The following is a 19,200-nucleotide window of genomic DNA, read 5'->3' as shown; positions in this document are numbered from 1 at the left end:
TGCGCTCGGTAGTATCAGAGGTTTAGATTTATGTGCATACTGTGTTAACTCTGCTTTTGCTTCAGACAGGAGTGTTGACGGGAGTTTGCTTAATGAGCGCAGATAGCATGGCTCTTATAGGACAAACCACCATTTTATTTTTGGCCTCTTTGCATTTCATTATTTTAAATTACTTGAAGAAGAACCTTATTTTATAATTGGCAAATCAGACCCCTGAAAATACAACCAAAAGTCTGTCATCTTCGGTTGCTACTTTTTATCATCTATGAGAGTGCTTAAGTGTTTGTACGCTTCTCTAATGCAGCCTAAATTTCACATTAACTGTAAATGGAGATGAAAATAAATTACTGTCTACCAGTTTTTCATGCTCTTCTTTACTCCTTTGCCCTTAGTGTTCCCTTTTTCAGTCTTCTTTTACCCTTCAAAACAATATAATTAGATTTTGTCTTCTGTTCTACCACCAACATCAATTCAGAAATATCTGAAGCCTCAAATTCATACAACTAAGCAAGACAAGTGTTGGTTCTGTCCCATGATAATCACTTGCCCATACAAAATCTTCTTGGTGGTTTATTCTTAAACTTGGCTAGAATTCTTTTTCCTTAGAAAATAGTAACTCAGTTATATACTTGTAAGTATACCATACAAAATTAAGTAAAACACGTTTATTAAAACTTCTATATGGTGAGCATTGTAGAAGGTGCTAGAATATAAGGATGAGATTTAGAAGGGGAATTAGAGGCCCCCCCAAAACCAACAAAACCTAGAATTTGGTGGGACAGGAAATATGATATAATATATAGCTGTTATTGTAGTTATCAAATCCTTAAAAGATGAAGTAACCATTGGTGGTTAACGGAATTATGATGGTGAGGGGGGATAGCTAGCGATGGGTGGGAAACAAGAAATTTGATTATTGAGTAATTAGTGTCTTAAAGTCAGTTGCTCTGCCAACTGTTCCATTTTTTCTATTGAGGTAAAATTCACACAACATAAAATTAACCATTTTAAGTGAACGATTCAGGGGCATTTAATGTATTCACGGTGTTGTGCAAGTACACCTCTGTCTAGTTCCAAGACATTTTCATCAGCCCAAGAAAAAACCCTGTAGCCATTAAGTAGTGGCTTCCCCCCAGTTCCAGGTAGCCACCAATCTGAGCTCTGTCTCTGTGTATTTACCAATTCTGGATATTTCACATCTATGGAATCATATAATATATATGATGTTTTGCCATCTGGCGTCTTTCACTTAGCGTAATGTTTTTCAAGTTCATCCATGTTGTGGCTTACATAGTACTTGATTTCTTTTTATGGCTGAATAATAAATATTCCACTGTATGGATGGATCAGGATTTGTTTATTCATCTGTTGATGACATTTGGACTGTTCCCACCTTTTGGCTGTTGTGAATAGTGCTGCTGTGAACACGGGTGTACATGTGTGTGTTTGAGTACCTGTTTTAACTTCTTTTCAGTTCACCTAGAAGTGGAATTGCTGGGCTGCAACTGTTCTTAACTAAAATTTTATATAATGAGCTTAAGAAAGAACTGCCAAATGTTCTAATTTTGTATCTTGTGGTCTTTTTCTCTGATGAAATGATATCGTTCACAGCCAGTGAGTGATTCGCCATTTCCTAACTGACTTCTCTCCCCCAAGCTGTTGCCATTATTAGTTGGAGCATGTCAAGACAAAATAACCATGTTTCTCTTTTCAACTTGTTCTTCGCAGTCTGCAATGATTATTTCAAACCTCCTTCACTAGCCTCAAAACTGACGTTTCCTTCATTCATCTCACTTTGAACAGATGACCTTTCTTCCTCCTTCTCTGAGAAAATAAAAGCCATCATCTGGGAACTCTCTGGACGTCCCAGACCACATCTATAAACCTATCTGCAGCTGTATCCAATCCTCATTGCCTTCCTGTCATGATAGAGGAAGTGTCTCTTAACAAGGTTGTTCTTGTTTGCTCTGAATCCCCTCGCCTTCAAGGGATCTGCTACCTCTTATTCTCTCCTTTATTCTCATTCATATTCATTCATTCCCATTCTCTCCCTCCTCTCCCCTCCCCTTTTCTCTCTCGCTCTTCATCACTTGTAAACCTGTTCAAGTATGTTCCAACCTGAAGTTCCACACCCCTCAAGCTTTCGCCTCTCTCCTACCTTCCTGGGCAACATCTTTTTTTTTGCGCTACACGAGCCTCTCACTGTTGTGGCCTCTCCCGTTGCGGAGCACAGGCTCTGGATGCACAGGCTCAGCGGCCATGGCTCTGGACGCGCAGGCTCAGCGGCCATGGCTCATGGGCCCAGCCGCTCCGCGGCATGTGGGATCTTCCTGGACCGGGGCACGAACCCGTGTCCCCTGCATCGGCAGGCGGACTCTCAACCACTGCGCCACCAGGGAAGCCCCCTGGGCAACATCTTGAAAGCATTGTTTCCATTACTATCATTCTTACTCTTACCCCTCCCTAACCTCTTCCAGCCTGATTTCCATCCATCACTCCAAAAAGCAGCTCCTTCATGTATTACAACAGCAGCATCGGACCCAGTTGGTCGTGACCCCTTTCTAGAAACACTTTTATACACACTCTCCAGGCTCCTCCTGCTCCTTAGGCAGCTTCCTCTCACTTCCTTTTTTGGACCTTCATCCCCTATCTGACCTATAAAAATGGGCTTTTAATTGTTGGATTTCCTAGGAACTTGGTCCTGTGCTTCTTGTTGTTGCCTCCTCTTTCTATATTCTCTACCTTGGCAAACTCCCATAGCTTCAAGTACTACATAAGTGACAACTTCCAAATTTTAGCCTCCTGCCAAGAGCTACCTTCTGAAATCTGGACCCATAGAGCCAGTTGTCGCTTTGACATCTCAGCTTCTAATTCAGACATGTCCAAGACTGAACTCCCTAAATGGCCATGATGTATTCTTTATTCAGTCAGTGGTCCACCCACGTGCTTAAGCCAGAAACCCAGGCATCATCTTTATCTTCTTTCCTTCAAACACAACATCAGTCCCTCAGCACATAGTGTTGATTTTGTTCTAAGTATTTCTCAAATCTGTCTATTACATCTCTCAGCTGTGTTGGAATTGAAGAGAAAAGAATGAGAAGTCTTAAGCTTATTAGGTTTCTGTCCTGGAACATGAGAAGAATTCTACCAAATTTATAAATAAATATGTGGTTTACAAGAGAAAGCTTAACCTGAGCTTATGACAACCACTGTAAATATCTCTGCATTCAGTCAAAAACCCAGCCCCATCACTCTCACTAATTCTTTTGATATCTATTGGTCCCTTACTGCTTAATAGTTATTTCAAATTTTACTATTACTTTGGCATAATATTGCTGATAGCCTTAGGTAAGAGTAAGTGCTCTTTGTTTCTGAATTTAAAATTACCTTAAAGCATGATGATGTATATTATGGGGAAGGGATGAGCAAAAAGGTCCTCTCTCTTGCCTTGTAAGTGGGGATATAGATTGGTACAACCATTTGGATTGCAAAGTGTCCCTATCAAAATTTTCAGTGTGTGTGTGTGTGTGTATTTTAAGTGTGTGTGTATATATATATATCTTTAAGTGTTTATACATACACACACACATACACACGATGACACAAAATGAAGATAATCACTGCAGCATTGTTAATAATAACAATAATAGCAGGAAATCTAGAAACTTAAATGTATATGATTGACACATCCATATGTTAGATGCAGCCACTAAGATAACCAGAAAGAAGAATGAGGTGGATTTCATGGGTGGTTTGTTTTTTTTTAAGCAAATTATCGAACTGTGTGAATGGTATGATGCCTCCGCATGTATTTCCTTTGCATATTTTATACTTAACATTGCCAGAATATTCACGAAACATTCTCTAGAGCCATAGAAACTTAATAGTGGTTACCTTTATGGAGGAGGACTGGAGGTCTCCGGTGGGATGGACTGACTTTCACTTTTTTTTTAATTGAAGTATAGTTGATTCGCAATGTTGTGTTAGTTTCAGATGTATAGCAAAGTGATTCAGTCATATATTTTTTCAGATTATTTTCCATTATGGGTTATTATAAGCTACTGAATAGAGTTCCCTGTGCTATACAGTAAATCCTGTTGCTTATCTATTTTTTATAGTAGTTTGTATCTGTTAATCCTGTATATATACCACATCTTCTTAAATCAGTCGTCTTGATTGTCACTTGGGTTGTTTCCGTATCTTGGCTTTGGGGTGCGTGTATCTTTTTGGAATAGTGTTTTCATTTTTTCCAGATACATATGCAGGAGTGGAATTGCTGAATCACATGGTTACTCTGTTTTTAGTTTTTTAAGGAACCTCCATAATGTTTTCCATAGCAACTGTACCAGTTTACATTCCTACCAACATTGTACAAGGGTTCTCTTCTCTCCATACCCTCTCCAACATTTATTATTTGTAGACTTGTTGTTATTGGCCACGACGTGCAGCTTGTGGAATCTTAGTTCCCTAAGATTGAACCCTCGGCGGTGAAAGCACAGAGTCCTAACTACTGGACCACCAGGGAATTCCCTGTAGACTTTTTGATGATAGCCATTCTGACCAGTGTGAGGTTATTGTGGTTTTAATTTGCATTTCTCTAATAATTAGCAATGTTGAACATCTTTTCATGTGCCTGTTGTCTATCTGTATGTCTTCTTTGGAGAAATGTCTATTTAGGTCTTCTGCCCATTTTCTGATTGGGTTGTTTGATTTTTTTTGATACTGAGTTTTATGAGCTGTTTGTATATTATGGATATAGTTGGTCGCATCATTTGCAAATATTTTCTCCCAGTCCGTAGGTTGTGTTTTCATTGTGTTGATCGTTCCTTTGCTGTGCACAAGCTTTTAAGTTTGATTGGGTCCCATATGTTTATTTTTGCTTTTGTTTCTTTTGCCTAGGGAGACTGATCTAAGAAAATATCTTTCACCTTTTTTTTGTTGTTGTTGTTGTTGTTTTTGGCGTTGCGCGGGCCCCTCACTGCTGTGGTCCCTCCCGTTGCGGAGCGCAGGCTCAGCGGCCATGGCTCACGGGCCCAGCCGCTCCACGGCATGTGGGATCTTCCCGGACCGGGGCACGAACCCGTGTCCCCTGCATCGGCAGGTGGACTCTCAACCACTGCGCCACCAGGGAAGCCCTCACCTTTTTTTTAATGTCCTTTTTTATGTGCATGTGTCACTTTTATTTTAAAAAATAAATAGAAAAAATTTTATAAAATACGGATTTTTTTTAAAATAACTTTTTTGTTTTTTTTTGTCTGTGTTGGGTCTTTGTTGCTGCAAGCAGGCTTTCTCTAGTTGCACCAAGCCAGGACTACTCTTCGTTGCGGTGCACAGGCTTCTCGCTGTGGTGGCTTCTCTTGTTACGGAGCACGGGCTCTAGATGTGCGGGCTTCAGTAGTTGTGGCACGTGGGCTCAGTAGTTGTGGTACACGGGCTTAGTTGCTCCATGGCATGTGGGATCTTCCCACACCAGGGCTCGAACCCATATCCCCTGCCTTGGCAGGCGGATTCTTAACTGCTATGCCACCAAGGAAGCCCAAAACATGGATTTTTAAATATAGGTGTTAGTGGTACATACACTGTGTATTTCTGAATCCCAGGCTTAGAAGGAAAGCCTTCAGGATGTGACTGCTTACCCTGTGACTACAAAATACCCATTCACAGCAAAGAACTAAAAATATGGGAATCGTTTTTTTTGTTTGTTTGGTTTGGTTTTTTTTTTTTGCGGTACGCGGGCCTCTCACTGTTGCGGCCTCTCCCGTTGCGGAGCACGGGCTCTGGACACACAGGCTCAGTGGCCATGGCTCACGGGCCCAGCCGCTCCGCGGCATGTGGGATCCTCCCGGACCGGGGCACGAACCCGCGTCCCCTGCATCGGCAGGCGGACTCTCAACCACTGCGCCACCAGGGAAGCCCCGGGAAACTTTATGGAGTTAAATTTTTTTAATCCTGTTGATGATGGGGAGGCTCAGTATGTTTGATGGTAGGGGGTGTATGGGAAATCTCTGTACCTCCCGCTTGATTTGGTTGTAAACCTAAAACTGCTCTAAAAAAGTTTTACTTTTAATCCTTATGGTATTATGTTTGGAAAAAAAAGTGGTTATCTTCACCGATTATCTAAAGTAGTAGTAGTAACAATAATAATAACCACCACCAGCTTTTTTTTTTTCCCGTTGCGCGGGCCTCTCACTGTTGTGGCCTCTCGCGTTGTGGAGCACAGGCTCCGGACACGCAGGCTCAGCGGCCATGGCTCACGGGCCCAGCTGCTCCGCGGCTTGTGGGATCTTCCCAGACCGGGGCACGAACCCGTGTCCCCTGCATCGGCAGGCGGACTCTCAACCACTGTGCCACCAGGGAAGCCCAGCTTTTTAAACATTTACTTCTGAGGAACAGGAAAAGCAGTCCATCAGTCTTTTGCTCTTTTGATACAGATTTTTTCAAGATGTCATTTGCCCCTAGCTGATTGAACAAATGTAGTTGTAAACTTTACTGCTGAACCAGCTGCTTGATAGAACACTGAAATCAGGGTTGAATGGGCCCCCCAAATGTAACTGTTCTAAGGTATTACTTAGGGGCCAGTTAATCCCTCCTGTATCTAAGTTCAAAAGATAATATGAAGATGTTGGCTTTTCTAAATTGTCTTGTTTTTATAGGACCAGGCCCTTAAATTAGCACTCTTTAAACAATGCATAATAAATTTTTGCCAAAGTACAACTACTTCATTCTCTTAACTACTCAAACATCTTTAAACAAATTTTTAAAAACTGAAACCAGGGTCTGTTTTTTGCCTAATATTATCTTCAGAGTCAATACATAGTCAATTCTAGAGTATTTTTCAGTTTCCCATCTTTGCTTTTGCCACTGGTTTACCCAGCCTTTACTTGACTGGCTTAGGGTTTTGGGGTGTTTTTTCCTCCCCTCATGATTCTGCAGATTTATTCTGTCCAGTGTCCTGTAATTAAATAATATACATGGGATCTTCTCTTTGACTTGCAGGCAGCTGCTAATCCCCACCCCCACGCCCCGTCCCCACTCATCCCACCCTCCTTCATACCCCATAACTGAAACTAGCTATTTATAAAGAATTTCTTAAGACCATGGCTGCCTGCCATACTGCTTCCCAGAAAGTGTCATTTCTGCCTTGTTTTTGTTATATACGTTCCTCAGATGTCCCCTTGCAAATCCCCTGGCCCAAAACTGTGCTTTGTTTTGGCTTGTTCAACTCATGCCAAATTGCTATATGTTATTAAAATGCTGCATAATGTGGGTTTTTTCCTTTAGAGTGAAAAGGCACTTTATGTCATATTATGGAAACATTTCAAACATTTCTACTTATAGAAACAAAAGAGAAAAGACATATCTTGGTTCAAAAAGCAGCTAAAAATTTTGAAGGGGTGTAAATATTATGTGAAAGACATTATTCTATTTTGAGGTTGTTTTTTTTTTAATATTGGAAACTAATCCTAAAATTTTGCTCTAAAAGCACTTTAATCCACTTAAGAATCAGGGGAAAGGAACTAAGAGATGATACTTTTTGCGTGTGTGTTTGTGGTGTGTGTGGTACGCGGGCCTCTCTCACTGTTGTGGCCTCTCCCATTGTGGAGCACAGGCTCCGGACGCGCAGGCCCAGCGGCCATGGCTCACGGGCCCAGCCGCTCCATAGCATGCGGGATCTTCCCAGACTGAGGCACGAATCTGTGTCCCCTGCATCGGCAGGCAGACTCTCAACCACTGCACCACCAGGGAAGCCCAGAGATGATACTTTTTAATTCTAAACTATTTCTGATGATGAATAAGAATGACATTTCCTCTTTGCCATTAGATGAGCTACCTTTCATTTTTCAGAATGGTGGTTAAAATTATGTTTTTACTTTCCTTGTATTAAAAAAAGAGCAAGTTGAAAACATTTATGTTGACAGAATATTGTTTTTGTCTTTTGTAACAAGACGTAACACTTAAGTAGAATTTTCCAAATTATATGCATTTTTCTTTTTGTTGAAATGTAATCAGAAATCATGAATGTTAGCCCTAAGAAATAATAACACACATCATCTTGGAAAAATTCAAAAATTAATTAAAATTTTTTCTCTAAATGCAACAGATGCAAAGTAGTCTGTATCCATGTTTTCACACGTCTACTGTAATTTCAAAGATGATGGTTTGCATACAAATTTGTCTCCTTACTTTATGGCCATGCCTTATATGGACCACATAGGGAATCCTCCTTTTAGGAATTAAAGAAATAACTAAAAATAAGGAATAAACTTTATACACAAAAAACCCACCGTAGCATTAGTTATAGTAGTTGTAAAAATTGGAAACAACCTAAGTGATAAATAATAGGGGTATATTTAGTAAACTATGCATGTCCACCCAACAGAGTATTTTATGTAGCCATTGAAATAACAAGAACATTTATCATTGTACAGTGTGATCATAGTATGTAGAAGCAGAGAATCAAAAATTATGCTTAGCTGGGCTTCCCTGGTGGTACAGTTGTTGAGAATCTGCCTGCTAATGCAGGGGACACGGGTTCGAGCCCTGGTCTGGGAGGATCCCACATGCCGCGGAGCAACTAGGCCTGTGAGCCACAACTACTGAGCCTACGCGTCTGGAGCCTGTGCTCCACAACAAGAGAGGCCATGATAGTGAGAGGCCCGCGCACCGCGATGAACAAAGACCCAACACAGCAAAAATAAATTAATTAATTAATAAACTCCTACCCCCAACATCTTCTTTAAAAAAAAAAAAAAATTATGCTTAGCTAAGAGACAGAGGAATACACCAGTATGGTAACAGTAGTTGTATATCTCTCTGGTTGATGATATTATTGGTGATTTTCTTTTTTGGTTTCTTCCTCCTCCTTTTTAAAATTTCCTTATTTTCTGTAATGAACATATATCACTGTTTTAATAGGTAAAGAGATTTATTTTCTTTTTAATAAAAAATAAAAACCTTGGACTCAGGCTAGTTAAGAAAGATGTGACACAAAGGGTAAGCAAATGGCTGTGTAACCTCATCTCCTTCTGTTAATGGAGGTCCTTTGTGTACCTCTTGTGAGTTTGTCATCGGGAAACACAGAGCTGTTACAGACTTCTCAGCCTGTGGTGACGGTTTTTGCACAGAGAATACAGTGCTAGCTGTATAATGAGATACGCTGTTAACACCTGTGTGCCACCACCCCCCCCACACACACCTTTTTGAGAAAATGAAACAGGTTTAACCCCACCCATTTTAAACGTAAGAACTTCTTAGGTCCATGTATCAGATTATTTTCATTTCTACATGTTTCAAAGATAAAGACATTCTTTGAAAATGTTCAAATGTGAGCAGTCGTAACATGAATTCTATTTCAGCGCCATTATTACTGTGTCCTTTGTTTTCTGAAAGGATGTAGCTGCTCACTCACTGAGTGTTTTGAACTCTTTTTTTTTTTTCCTTCCAAAATTCTGTAGATTTACATATTTTCTTTTCTGGCATGTAATTATTTGTAAGATGGCCATGGAGTTGCTGAATTTTAGTCAGTTTCCTAATGTGTTGGAAGCTATGATGTCAGCCCAGTAGCACAATTTATCAATTCAGCAAGGCACCGGGGGCGAATGCTCTCAGGTCTGTTTTCAGACACAAGGCCATTGCCCCGAGGTTGGCTTCTTAGGCAGCCATACACCACCACCACCCGCTGATGCCACAGGAAAGCAGTGCTGGACCAGCATCTGGTCTTCTGTTTGTGGCTACAGGAGTGCAGTCTCATGAACGTGTGCAGAGTATGTCAGGTTTCCAGGGATCAGCCAGCCTACCGGGTTATCCATCGGTCTTAAGAACTGCAACTGTGCAACAGGCCCAGTAGCATTCAGTGATCTGGGCCGTCCTGCCCTCCACACAGACGTGAGTTTGGAGGCTGCAAAGGGAGGAAGATGGTCTCCAAGGTTAACTTGATAAAGCATCTTTAGATGCTCACTTGCCCGCAATGGTGAACGCCTCTATGATCGTTAAGAGTCAGGCCCTCTCTATTCAGGGTCTCTTCCCCCTTCACGGTCTGGATAAGCTCTGCCCACCTCTGGGCAGCTCTAGCTTTCTAGTGTTGCAGGACAGTTCAGCTGTCTACATCATTCAAGCCTTGTTCTTCCTGGCCTGGGTGGTCTGCCTTTAAGGGACAGGTATTGCTTGTCATTTATTGTGTTAACTTTCTTTTTTTCCACTCATTTGATGAGTGGAAAAGAGTAAAAGGAAGTTTGCTATTGTCCAAAATTATGAGCCTGTACCTATCTGATAGGTACTTTTTATAATCATTAGTACTCAGAAGAGCCTCCATCAGGTTGCGAGTGATTGGTTGTATTTGATATGAACGAATACTATAATTGTGTTTTAACATTGACCAAAAGTGGCAATGTACCCAAGTCTCTCGATAGGGCATAGTGCCTTATATTCAACATAATGTGTCCCGTGCTGCCCACCTTTTGGTATAGATGAAAACTAAATCAAGCTGGGTAATCTGCAGTCTTAACAACATGGCTGGTTATTTGCCTCCTCTTCCATTCATGTCCTTCCTAATGTCTTTGCCTAAAAACAGACCTTCTATTCACAGCTGCTGCTGTTCTTTCCCGTGCATGCACCCTGCAGTCACTAACAGACACCTAATAACTAGGCTCTTAATGAATGAACATGCCTGGGGAAGGCTGCCTGCCACACCTGCTTTGAGTAATATTTGTAGTGTGAGGATACTGCTACTTGGGAAAATTAACAGGTAATGAGAGCATTGACTGGGAAGATTATTCTCCTCCCTTCGAGCAGTATGAAATAAATAGGATTGATTGTTTTGTCGTGAAGAAAAATGGATGGAAAACACAATGGTTTTGTTTTATTTTAACAATTGGTGGTTTGTGACATGCATTCATTTGGCGTATTACCCTCATGGCAACAGATACCTTCGCACAACAGCATGAAAATGCAATTTCTGGTGAAAGATAATACAGCTGACAGGACTGCTGTGAAGGCGCATGAGGGCAGCTGACCAGCATACAGTCAGGAGATGCTTCAAGACTAACAAGCTGTTGTCACCATGTTGTTGCAAATGTATCTCTCCTTCCAAGATGCCATTCGCCTAGAAATATGTATTGTGTTTGACACATTTGTCTCACTAGTATGGTGCTTTGTTTGTCTTAAACCAAAAAAGAGGCTGATGATATTTTCATTACCCTTTCTATTTTACTCCTTTCTTTGAAGACTCCTGTGGGAGAAAGGAAAAATACTACTGCTAGAGATTCTGCAACAGACGTGGACCACCGTGTTCCAGAAGTGTCAGCCTTTGAACTAGAGATTGTTCTGACCCTTTTCTCCTCTCAGTATTCCTTTTCTTGGTATTCTGCCTCTCGAATATGACCACCTTGATTTCAGACAAGAATTAACTTCGGCATTCATAGAAGAATGTCGGAGTATGCAGGCATTTGGGTGCTATCAGATCCACAGGTCATCTCCTTGGTTATTTTTGTTCCTAGTAAAGTACAGTGGGAACATACTATTCTCAATAAACTATAAGTTATCAGGGAAAAGATCTTTGTGTTAGAGCATAATTGATTCAGAGAACCGCAAAACATTTTAATGTGAGAAACGTGCATATATTTTATTGACTCTAAGTTTTTCTTTTGCTGTGTGTAATAGAATCTTATGTCAATTGCTTCAGTTCTAAATGGGATGTCAGTGAAGCTTTGTGGCCCCCAAAAGAAGCATATAAAAATTTCTTTTCAGTATTAAGTAAAGGATAACATTCATATCTAGCAATGAATATGAAAATATAAAATATATCTAAGATTGGGCTCTGCTCTGCAGTCAGCACAAGGGCAAGCAAAAAGCAAAGGATATGCGGGCCACAGGCCCTGCATCTTCAGGTCTTGGGGTTAATTGCAAGTAGGAGCCGTTACGTGCCTTGCATCTGAGCCTGGTCCAAGCCAGCCTCATCACGCCCTTGCTAAAAAATTGTCTTCCTTCCCTACCATTTAAGAAATACACATAGCTAATTTATTTTTTCATATTGACAACTCTTAGGCGGACCCTTAATAATCCTAACCTTGGTTTTCATCCATAGTTTGAAAGAAAAATTAAAAATGGAAACTTAAAATTGAACGTAAGGCAAACCAAGGAAAATATTTTTCAAAGTTACTTCATATATTACTCTTTTTTGAAATCAGCTCACTTTCCAGATAAAAACATAGAGATGCTATGAAAGGAATCTGCTTGAGAAATCTAGGGGAAAAAATATATTTTATTAAATTTGGTAAGCGGGATTTCCACATTTTGTGATGTATACCTTGTTTTCTACAAGTTTTATGATTTATTTACTCTTTTAATTAAAATAATTAGGTACCAATTGATTTGTGGCTTTCTTAGAACTTCTGGAGTGAGATGCAGCGTTATGTTTTGCAAAGATTATTAAACTTCAAAGTCTTAATTCAGAAATTTTCCTTTGCGTAATTAGAAATATCTCATAGGTCTAATTTTTATTGTGAAGTTGGCCTTCATTAAAGCTATTTAAAATTTGTTCCAGGGGCTTCCCTGGTGGCGCAGTAGTTGAGAGTCTGCCTGCCGATGCAGGGGACGCGGGTTCGTGCCCCAGTCCGGGAAGATCCCACATGCCGCGGAGCGGCTGGTCCCGTGAGCCATGGCCGCTGAGCCTGCGCGTCCGGAGCCTGTGCTCCACAACGCGAGAGGCCACAGCAGTGGGAGGCCCGCGTGCCGCAAAAAACAAACAAACAAAAATTTTCCATATGGAGTTCCTCCAAATACATTAATCTTTCCTTAAAATACATTTTTGCTATTAACTTGTTTTTTTAAAAAAACTAAGGAATGTCAAGGTATCTCACATTTCTATTTTTTATTAATAAGAATATATAAGCCAACTATTTTTGTTTATTTGCTGAGTACGATGTGATTGTATTTAAACAACAAAGACTTAGCTTTAATCATCAACTTAAGATTATTAACTGACTAAACAAAAGATAAGCTGAGAGAACTTCAGAGTTCACCCAAAAGGCAGAAATCACAAACTGATATTTTTTTTTTTTTTGGACAGGTTGAATGGTACCAGGTAGTATCCTTATTCAATTATGAAATATAAGCTTTTTAAGTAAGCTTAATTGTATCTCCTCTGGAACTTTGTAAGTTGGACCCTACAGTTTGCCCGTTAACTCCAATGGTGATTATTTCCTTTTCACAGTGCTCCAGCTGAGGCTGCAACAAAGGAGGACAAGAGAACAACTAGTGGACCAGGGCATCATGCCACGTAAGACTGAAGTGTCACTGTCATTTCTAATGTGATGTAACAAAATGGGCATGTCTAAGAAGAAGCTGTTCCACACTCTACTTTCAGTGGTATCCATTTAATCCATATACAATTTATAAGGAAAAACCAGGCATCAGCATTGCTAACCTAACAGAATCATTTAAAATACATTTTGGAAACCAGATGCAACTTAAAAGATAGACACAAATTTTATATTATCAAAGAATACCTTTAAAGCTCTGTAATTAGGCTAACATCAGTTCTTACTTCAAACTTCAGCATTACTTTCAGCTTTAAAATAACTGAAATAATCACTCTAGATAATGAATCCAATGATACTGGCAAAAGTAACATGATAAGTTAATTCAAAACCTGGTTCTACTTTAATTCAAATTAATTATCTTTGATGCTATAGTATAGTCTGTATAATTATGTATCTCAATTACAGGACTAATAAGCATTCTATTTATAATTAATAAAATCTTTCTTGCCCAAGTACAGATATTTTCCCAAGTAGCTCTAGGCTTCATTCCTTCATTTTTGAGAGTCTATTAATTTTAGAATATTTGTCCAAGTTGTCTTCTTTACCTTTAATCACCAAATTTGGAGGTGATTTTATATTTTAGAGGAGAAGAGTGGTGGTTTTATATAGGCTGTTAGCATTATTTTGGGATTTTTGTCTAAAAATTGATTTCTCTAAGAAGTAACTTATTTGGCTTAAAAAAACTAGAAAGAAATTACAAAATGTACTTATGCTTCCCAGTCTTCACAGTCACTGCTATTGCCTTTTTTTGGTTTGTGATAAGGAACGATTTTTCTCTGTGATAAGGAGATGTTTTTCCCTGTGAACACTTTTTTTTCTGAACTACTATTAATTGAGTATCTACATATTTTAAATCTAGCATTGTGATAAAACCAGTTATCAGAAGCTGGTTTGATAATCTGCCAGATTTCTCCACCACTGCATTCCTGATATGAATCAATCAAACAGGATCAAAGTGTGGTGCTTTAAATACCACTGTGAAGCCAGCTGTAGTCTGCTTTTAGGAGCTGGTCCCTGGCCAGACCTGTTTGGCTGGGCTTCTGTGAGTCTTTGCAATGCTTTAAGTACCAGAATTGAAAAGAATGTTACCAAGAGCTGATTGGCCAATATTGGGAGGTGATAGCCCAGGTGAAGCCTAGTCCTGCATTCCATCCACATTCTCTGACTGCCCATAGTGATAAGTGCAGGGTGTAATCAGACAGCAGTGGACATACACACAGAAGATTTTGCAAAGATAATTGATAGAAATTCTGTAGTATGTGATGTTTTAATAAACACTGCCTCTCTCTCTCTCTGGGACTTTGGAATAATGTACTAGAAGTTAACATATTAAGGAATCACTGTGTCTTTAGAGTGAGTTGCATTGTGGTATGGTAGAAAGAGCATGAACCTGCCAGATTCAGAATTCTAGGTGTAAATCCCGCTTTGACCACCATCTAGCTGTATAACTTCAAGAATTCGTTTAACCTCTTTGAGCCTTTCATCTGTGCTGGGGCTAATACCTATGTCACAAGGCTGTTGTGATGATGAGCGGCAATATAATTGTGATGGGCCACAGAGCACGGGGCTAAGTGTGTTGTGGGTTCTCAGTAGGTGGTAACTCTGATCTCTTAGACATGAACTGCAGAGTGTCCTCAAGTTCAAGGCTAGATCACTCCAACGTTAAATGCCCTGAGGACATGTGGGCTTTTCCCAGTAACTTATAGGGCCATAAGAGCAAAGACCTGTTAAGGAACCATCACACAGTTCCCTTGGTATTGGTAATTTGCCCCAACTATGGGCTGGAACTAGTCTTACCTGATATATGCATTGCCATTATGTATACAACTCTGTTGTGAATGTTAACTTGTTTTATTTGTAAAACACATAATTTTAATTCTGAAACATTTAAGGTTTCAATTTTGCAGATCTCCTAAAGGAACTAGGAAATAAATGGAACTGTAGAGGCACACTAATCAGATTAAGAGAAAACATCACCATGATACACTGTAACATTTGACTGAAGTATTAACTCCTCTATTTATACCATGGAAATGATTTCTTTTTCTCACAGCCCTGAAGAGCCCAGCGGCATTCCACGAGCAGATAAAAAGCTTGGAACGAGCCAGAGTAAGGAATTTCAGTTTAAAATATTCTGCTTCTCTCTTTTGTATTAAAGTACCTGTGGACAAGTAACAGTCTTACTCCTACGTATATCAATAGAGAAAATATAGTGTATTTTCAGGATAACATGGCATGTAGAGTAATATATCCTGGGGTAGTTTTATCTTGGAGGTTTATAGAAAATAAAGGACATTCAAATTTTGTTCTTTTAAAACTAGTAAACTAGTGTTGTACATAAAGGACAAATCACTTTTTTACTTTTGGAGCATAACAACAGTTTTTAGAATAATGATGGAGTAATTCTGCCATTTGTTACCTCTGCGGACAGATAGCCCAAGTGATGTACTGACACCGGATCCTTCCTTCGTTTCCCTCCTGGGTTTGTGTTAGCAGTACATTTGACCAAGGGTGGGAGAATTTGGCTGAATGAGGAATATTGCCATATTCAGCTCTGTTTTATTCTTTGAAATGACTCCATCATAGTTGCACACTAAATTGGTGTTTATTATTTTTCTTTAAAAGTGCCATTATTCTTTTTGTTTTAGAGGAAACTTCTATCATGCAATACGAAAATAAGCATGTTCCAAAAATTCCTTAAGAATTTTCCCAGGATGCAGTAATGATCTCTTAGAGTCTTATAAAATACAAAACCCATTTTAAAGCCTTATTGTTTAGAATTGAGTACAGTTCTGAATAAGAAAGTATGATTAAAGATAGGAATTCATCACAGAAAATACATTAGGATTTTTAGGAAATGTGTTATCTTAGATGGATTTTTACTTGACCTGAAGTGTAGATTTTATTGATTTTAGATATTTAAATGTTCAAATCCTCTGTTCAAAAGTCATCTTCAAAATTATGAGCCTTTGCCTTTTCCAAGTTTTAAAATAAAAGTTTATAAAGTGCTTACTTTATACCAGCATACACTTCAAATCCCTGTACAACTTGGAAGGCTGCAATTTAAATCATGTATTGGATAATAGTTTTTCAAAGTACTAATTTCTACTCTTCCTCTCAAAATCATGATCAAAAGAGTATACAGTTTATTTAAATAGAGTACCTTGAGAAAAAAATGTAAAACTACAATAAATCGTAAACAATTTATGGTAAGAATTTTTCTCTCTCTCTTTTTTAAAGACCGAAAACTTTTTGAAGCACAAGATTCGGAGCCGACCAGATCGTTCTGAACTTGTCAGGATGCACATTTTAGAAGGTAAAAATTCTATTTCTGCTGCTTTTGCTACATTTTCTCAAGAAAAGAAGTGAGAATTCCACCATTTCTGTTTATTCCCATTTTAATAACTTTTTACCCCACAGGCTGACATCCTCCAAACTGGATAGCAACATGAAGACCCAAAGCTAAAAATGTTATGTTAGATACATGGGGAAGGTTTGACTCTCCAAATAGCCAATTCATGGACTGACTCTTGCCCACCAGCTGGGGGTGCTATAGGTATCTCTACCATACTGTTCTGGAAAAACATTTTCGGTCCAGAGGATTTCTTCATCAGTGAGGGATGTGCGCCTGCTCATTAAGTCCTAAGGGGTATGACAGCCACAAGTCTAACCCTAGATTTTCAACGACGTGGACCCTGTTAGGTCTACCTGGGGCAAGGCCCATACCTGACATTTTCTCTTTGTTGCTACTTAACCCACAACAATCCAGCTCGATCTGACCGTTATCACAAACTAGCTCCACCTGACCCACCAGATTTTCTCGATGACTGAGCCTCATCTCTTAGGAAGCTAGTAAGGACAGTTCCACTCCATCTTTGGTGAGACATGTGGCTCAGGCCGTGATGTTTTTCTCTCTAAAATCAGAGCATTCTCGAAATCTGGTATCTCCACCATTAAATTCCTGAGTTACATTTTCTTTCATTGTTTTGCTTTACTGACTAATTTGTGGACTAAGGAGCTTTGACCCTGTGATAGTCTTGAGAGTGTTAAACCCTGAGCAGAAACTTCTCAAACATTTAGAGACAGTTATTAGGTAGGAGGAAGATTAGATTTGTGTTCTCTGGCCTAATGATAGAGTTAGTATTAGAATTAGGTTGATATGACAGAGTATTAGATTATAGCTCAGCATAAAGGTCAGTCAGATATGTCCAAAATAAAATCTTCAAGAAGTGATACGGTTGCCATTATTAGAGCTGTCAGTACACTGGCCTGCAAGCTAGACACCAGAGACCCAAGTGAGCCAGATGGATGCCCACCTTCATGGAGCTTACGTTCTAGTGGCACAGACAGATAATACATAGGCAAAACAAATAAATTACAGATTGTGAAAAGTGCTCTATAGGGAATAAACAGGCTGCTGTGAGAGGGAATAAACACAGGCTGAAACCACATTAAGGATGTTGTAAAGAAGTTCCAACTATCAAGTTGGCCTCTATAACCCCAAGTAGTGTCTCTTCTAATCCAAATAATCTATGATTATGTAACCATCTTCATGTCTGGGATGGGAGGTGAGAGGTCTGTTCCTGTCTCTACTTTGGGTTGTGAACGTCTCAGAAGTCTCCTGGACTAAAAAAGCTTTTCCAGAACTCCAGTGGTAGGGTAGGAGCAGCTACCAGCTGTCAGGGATAAGTGAATCTTCAGAGAAGCAAATTTGCTGGTAAGTAACTTGGTAAATGGCTCCGTCTGCGCCTCAAAATATCTTGACCTATAAGGAACATTTTTGTAGGAATGATGCTGTCTGTTTCAACTTGCCTTCTCACTGTAACAGGCTTTATTAATATAATTAAAACTAAGGCAAATACATTTAACTATCAAAAGGAATCATATCTGCTTCTTCCAAAAAGAGACTACTCAGCATTTAAAAACCTAACTATGTATATGAATGAACCATAAGTGATGTTTTTAGGACATCTCTTCTAAAGTAGAGACTTTTGAAGTAAGAAAGAATGTCTCATCTATAATTTCAAAAATACCTTAAAACCACCCCCAACTTATTATAACATTATCCCAATTTTGATTGAATTGGATGTTTGGCAGGCAAAAGTCTAAATTATTTCCTGAAGTTCAGCAGCTGAAACCCAGCCTCGGCCTCAAGGAGATGATGAAGCAATCAGACCAGGAACAGAAGCATACCAAAATCCCAGCCTCTAATTATTTACTTTTGGAATATTTTCTTCCCAAACATTCGTGATATCACTTGGATAATGTCAGTGGAAGAGAGGAAAAGGCAGAAGACTCTCCTGCCTAGATCTTAACAAAAGCTTTTAAACATCAACCTAAAAGTGGTTTGCACGGTCTACTTCCCCGCACCTATCATCTTCCTGTGTGGCTAGAAGGGTTCTGTCTAATAAGATCAGGGCCAGAGTTGTTTATACAGGAAAATTATAAAAATGAGATGGGCATACGTGTTATTTTAACTTATAGAAACATGAATTTATTTGCCAGTATTCCAACTTAGGGGTAGGACCTTCACGTGCGGGGAAGGCTTTCACGAATGGAGCTCACATCTTTCTTGTATAAAGCATAGCCATTGTACATCATCTACAATTTCCATTCATGGTGGAACAAAACTCAGAAGACACTTGAAAAGCAATCTGAGTTTAAAAATCCTAGATTTTATCATTTTTCCCCAAATCTTTTACCATTGTTAGTTGCCCTAAGTAATGTGACAGTGATTTTTTTTTTAATGGCTTACCTTTATCAAGTCATTCCAAAGCATTTAACTCAGGTTTCCAAGAAATAATCATTTTATTTTTGAAGTTTATGATTTCCCCATAACATCTGGTTAAATTATGTATTGACAATAGCAGTCACAATAGTG

At 39.3% G+C, this 19,200-nt stretch overlaps 1 protein-coding gene across 3 annotated transcripts in view; it reads left to right on the top strand.

The window, feature by feature from the left end:
• Window positions 1–19,200, top strand: part of MRTFB (myocardin related transcription factor B) — a 201,373-nt gene that overhangs the window by 133,733 nt on the left and 48,440 nt on the right. For all 3 annotated transcript variants that reach the window (XM_024744478.1, XM_024744479.1, XM_024744480.1), the window contains 3 exons: window positions 13,211–13,276; window positions 15,373–15,428; window positions 16,560–16,635. In XM_024744478.1, the coding sequence (XP_024600246.1) occupies window positions 13,211–13,276; window positions 15,373–15,428; window positions 16,560–16,635 (198 nt within the window). The remainder of the gene's footprint in view (window positions 1–13,210; window positions 13,277–15,372; window positions 15,429–16,559; window positions 16,636–19,200) is intronic.

The sequence above is a fragment of the Neophocaena asiaeorientalis genome, unplaced genomic scaffold, assembly GCF_003031525.2.
Source record: "Neophocaena asiaeorientalis asiaeorientalis breed wild unplaced genomic scaffold, Neophocaena_asiaeorientalis_V1.1 scaffold91, whole genome shotgun sequence".
NCBI lineage: Eukaryota > Metazoa > Chordata > Mammalia > Artiodactyla > Phocoenidae > Neophocaena > Neophocaena asiaeorientalis.
This window is presented reverse-complemented; position numbering and strand designations above follow the sequence as displayed.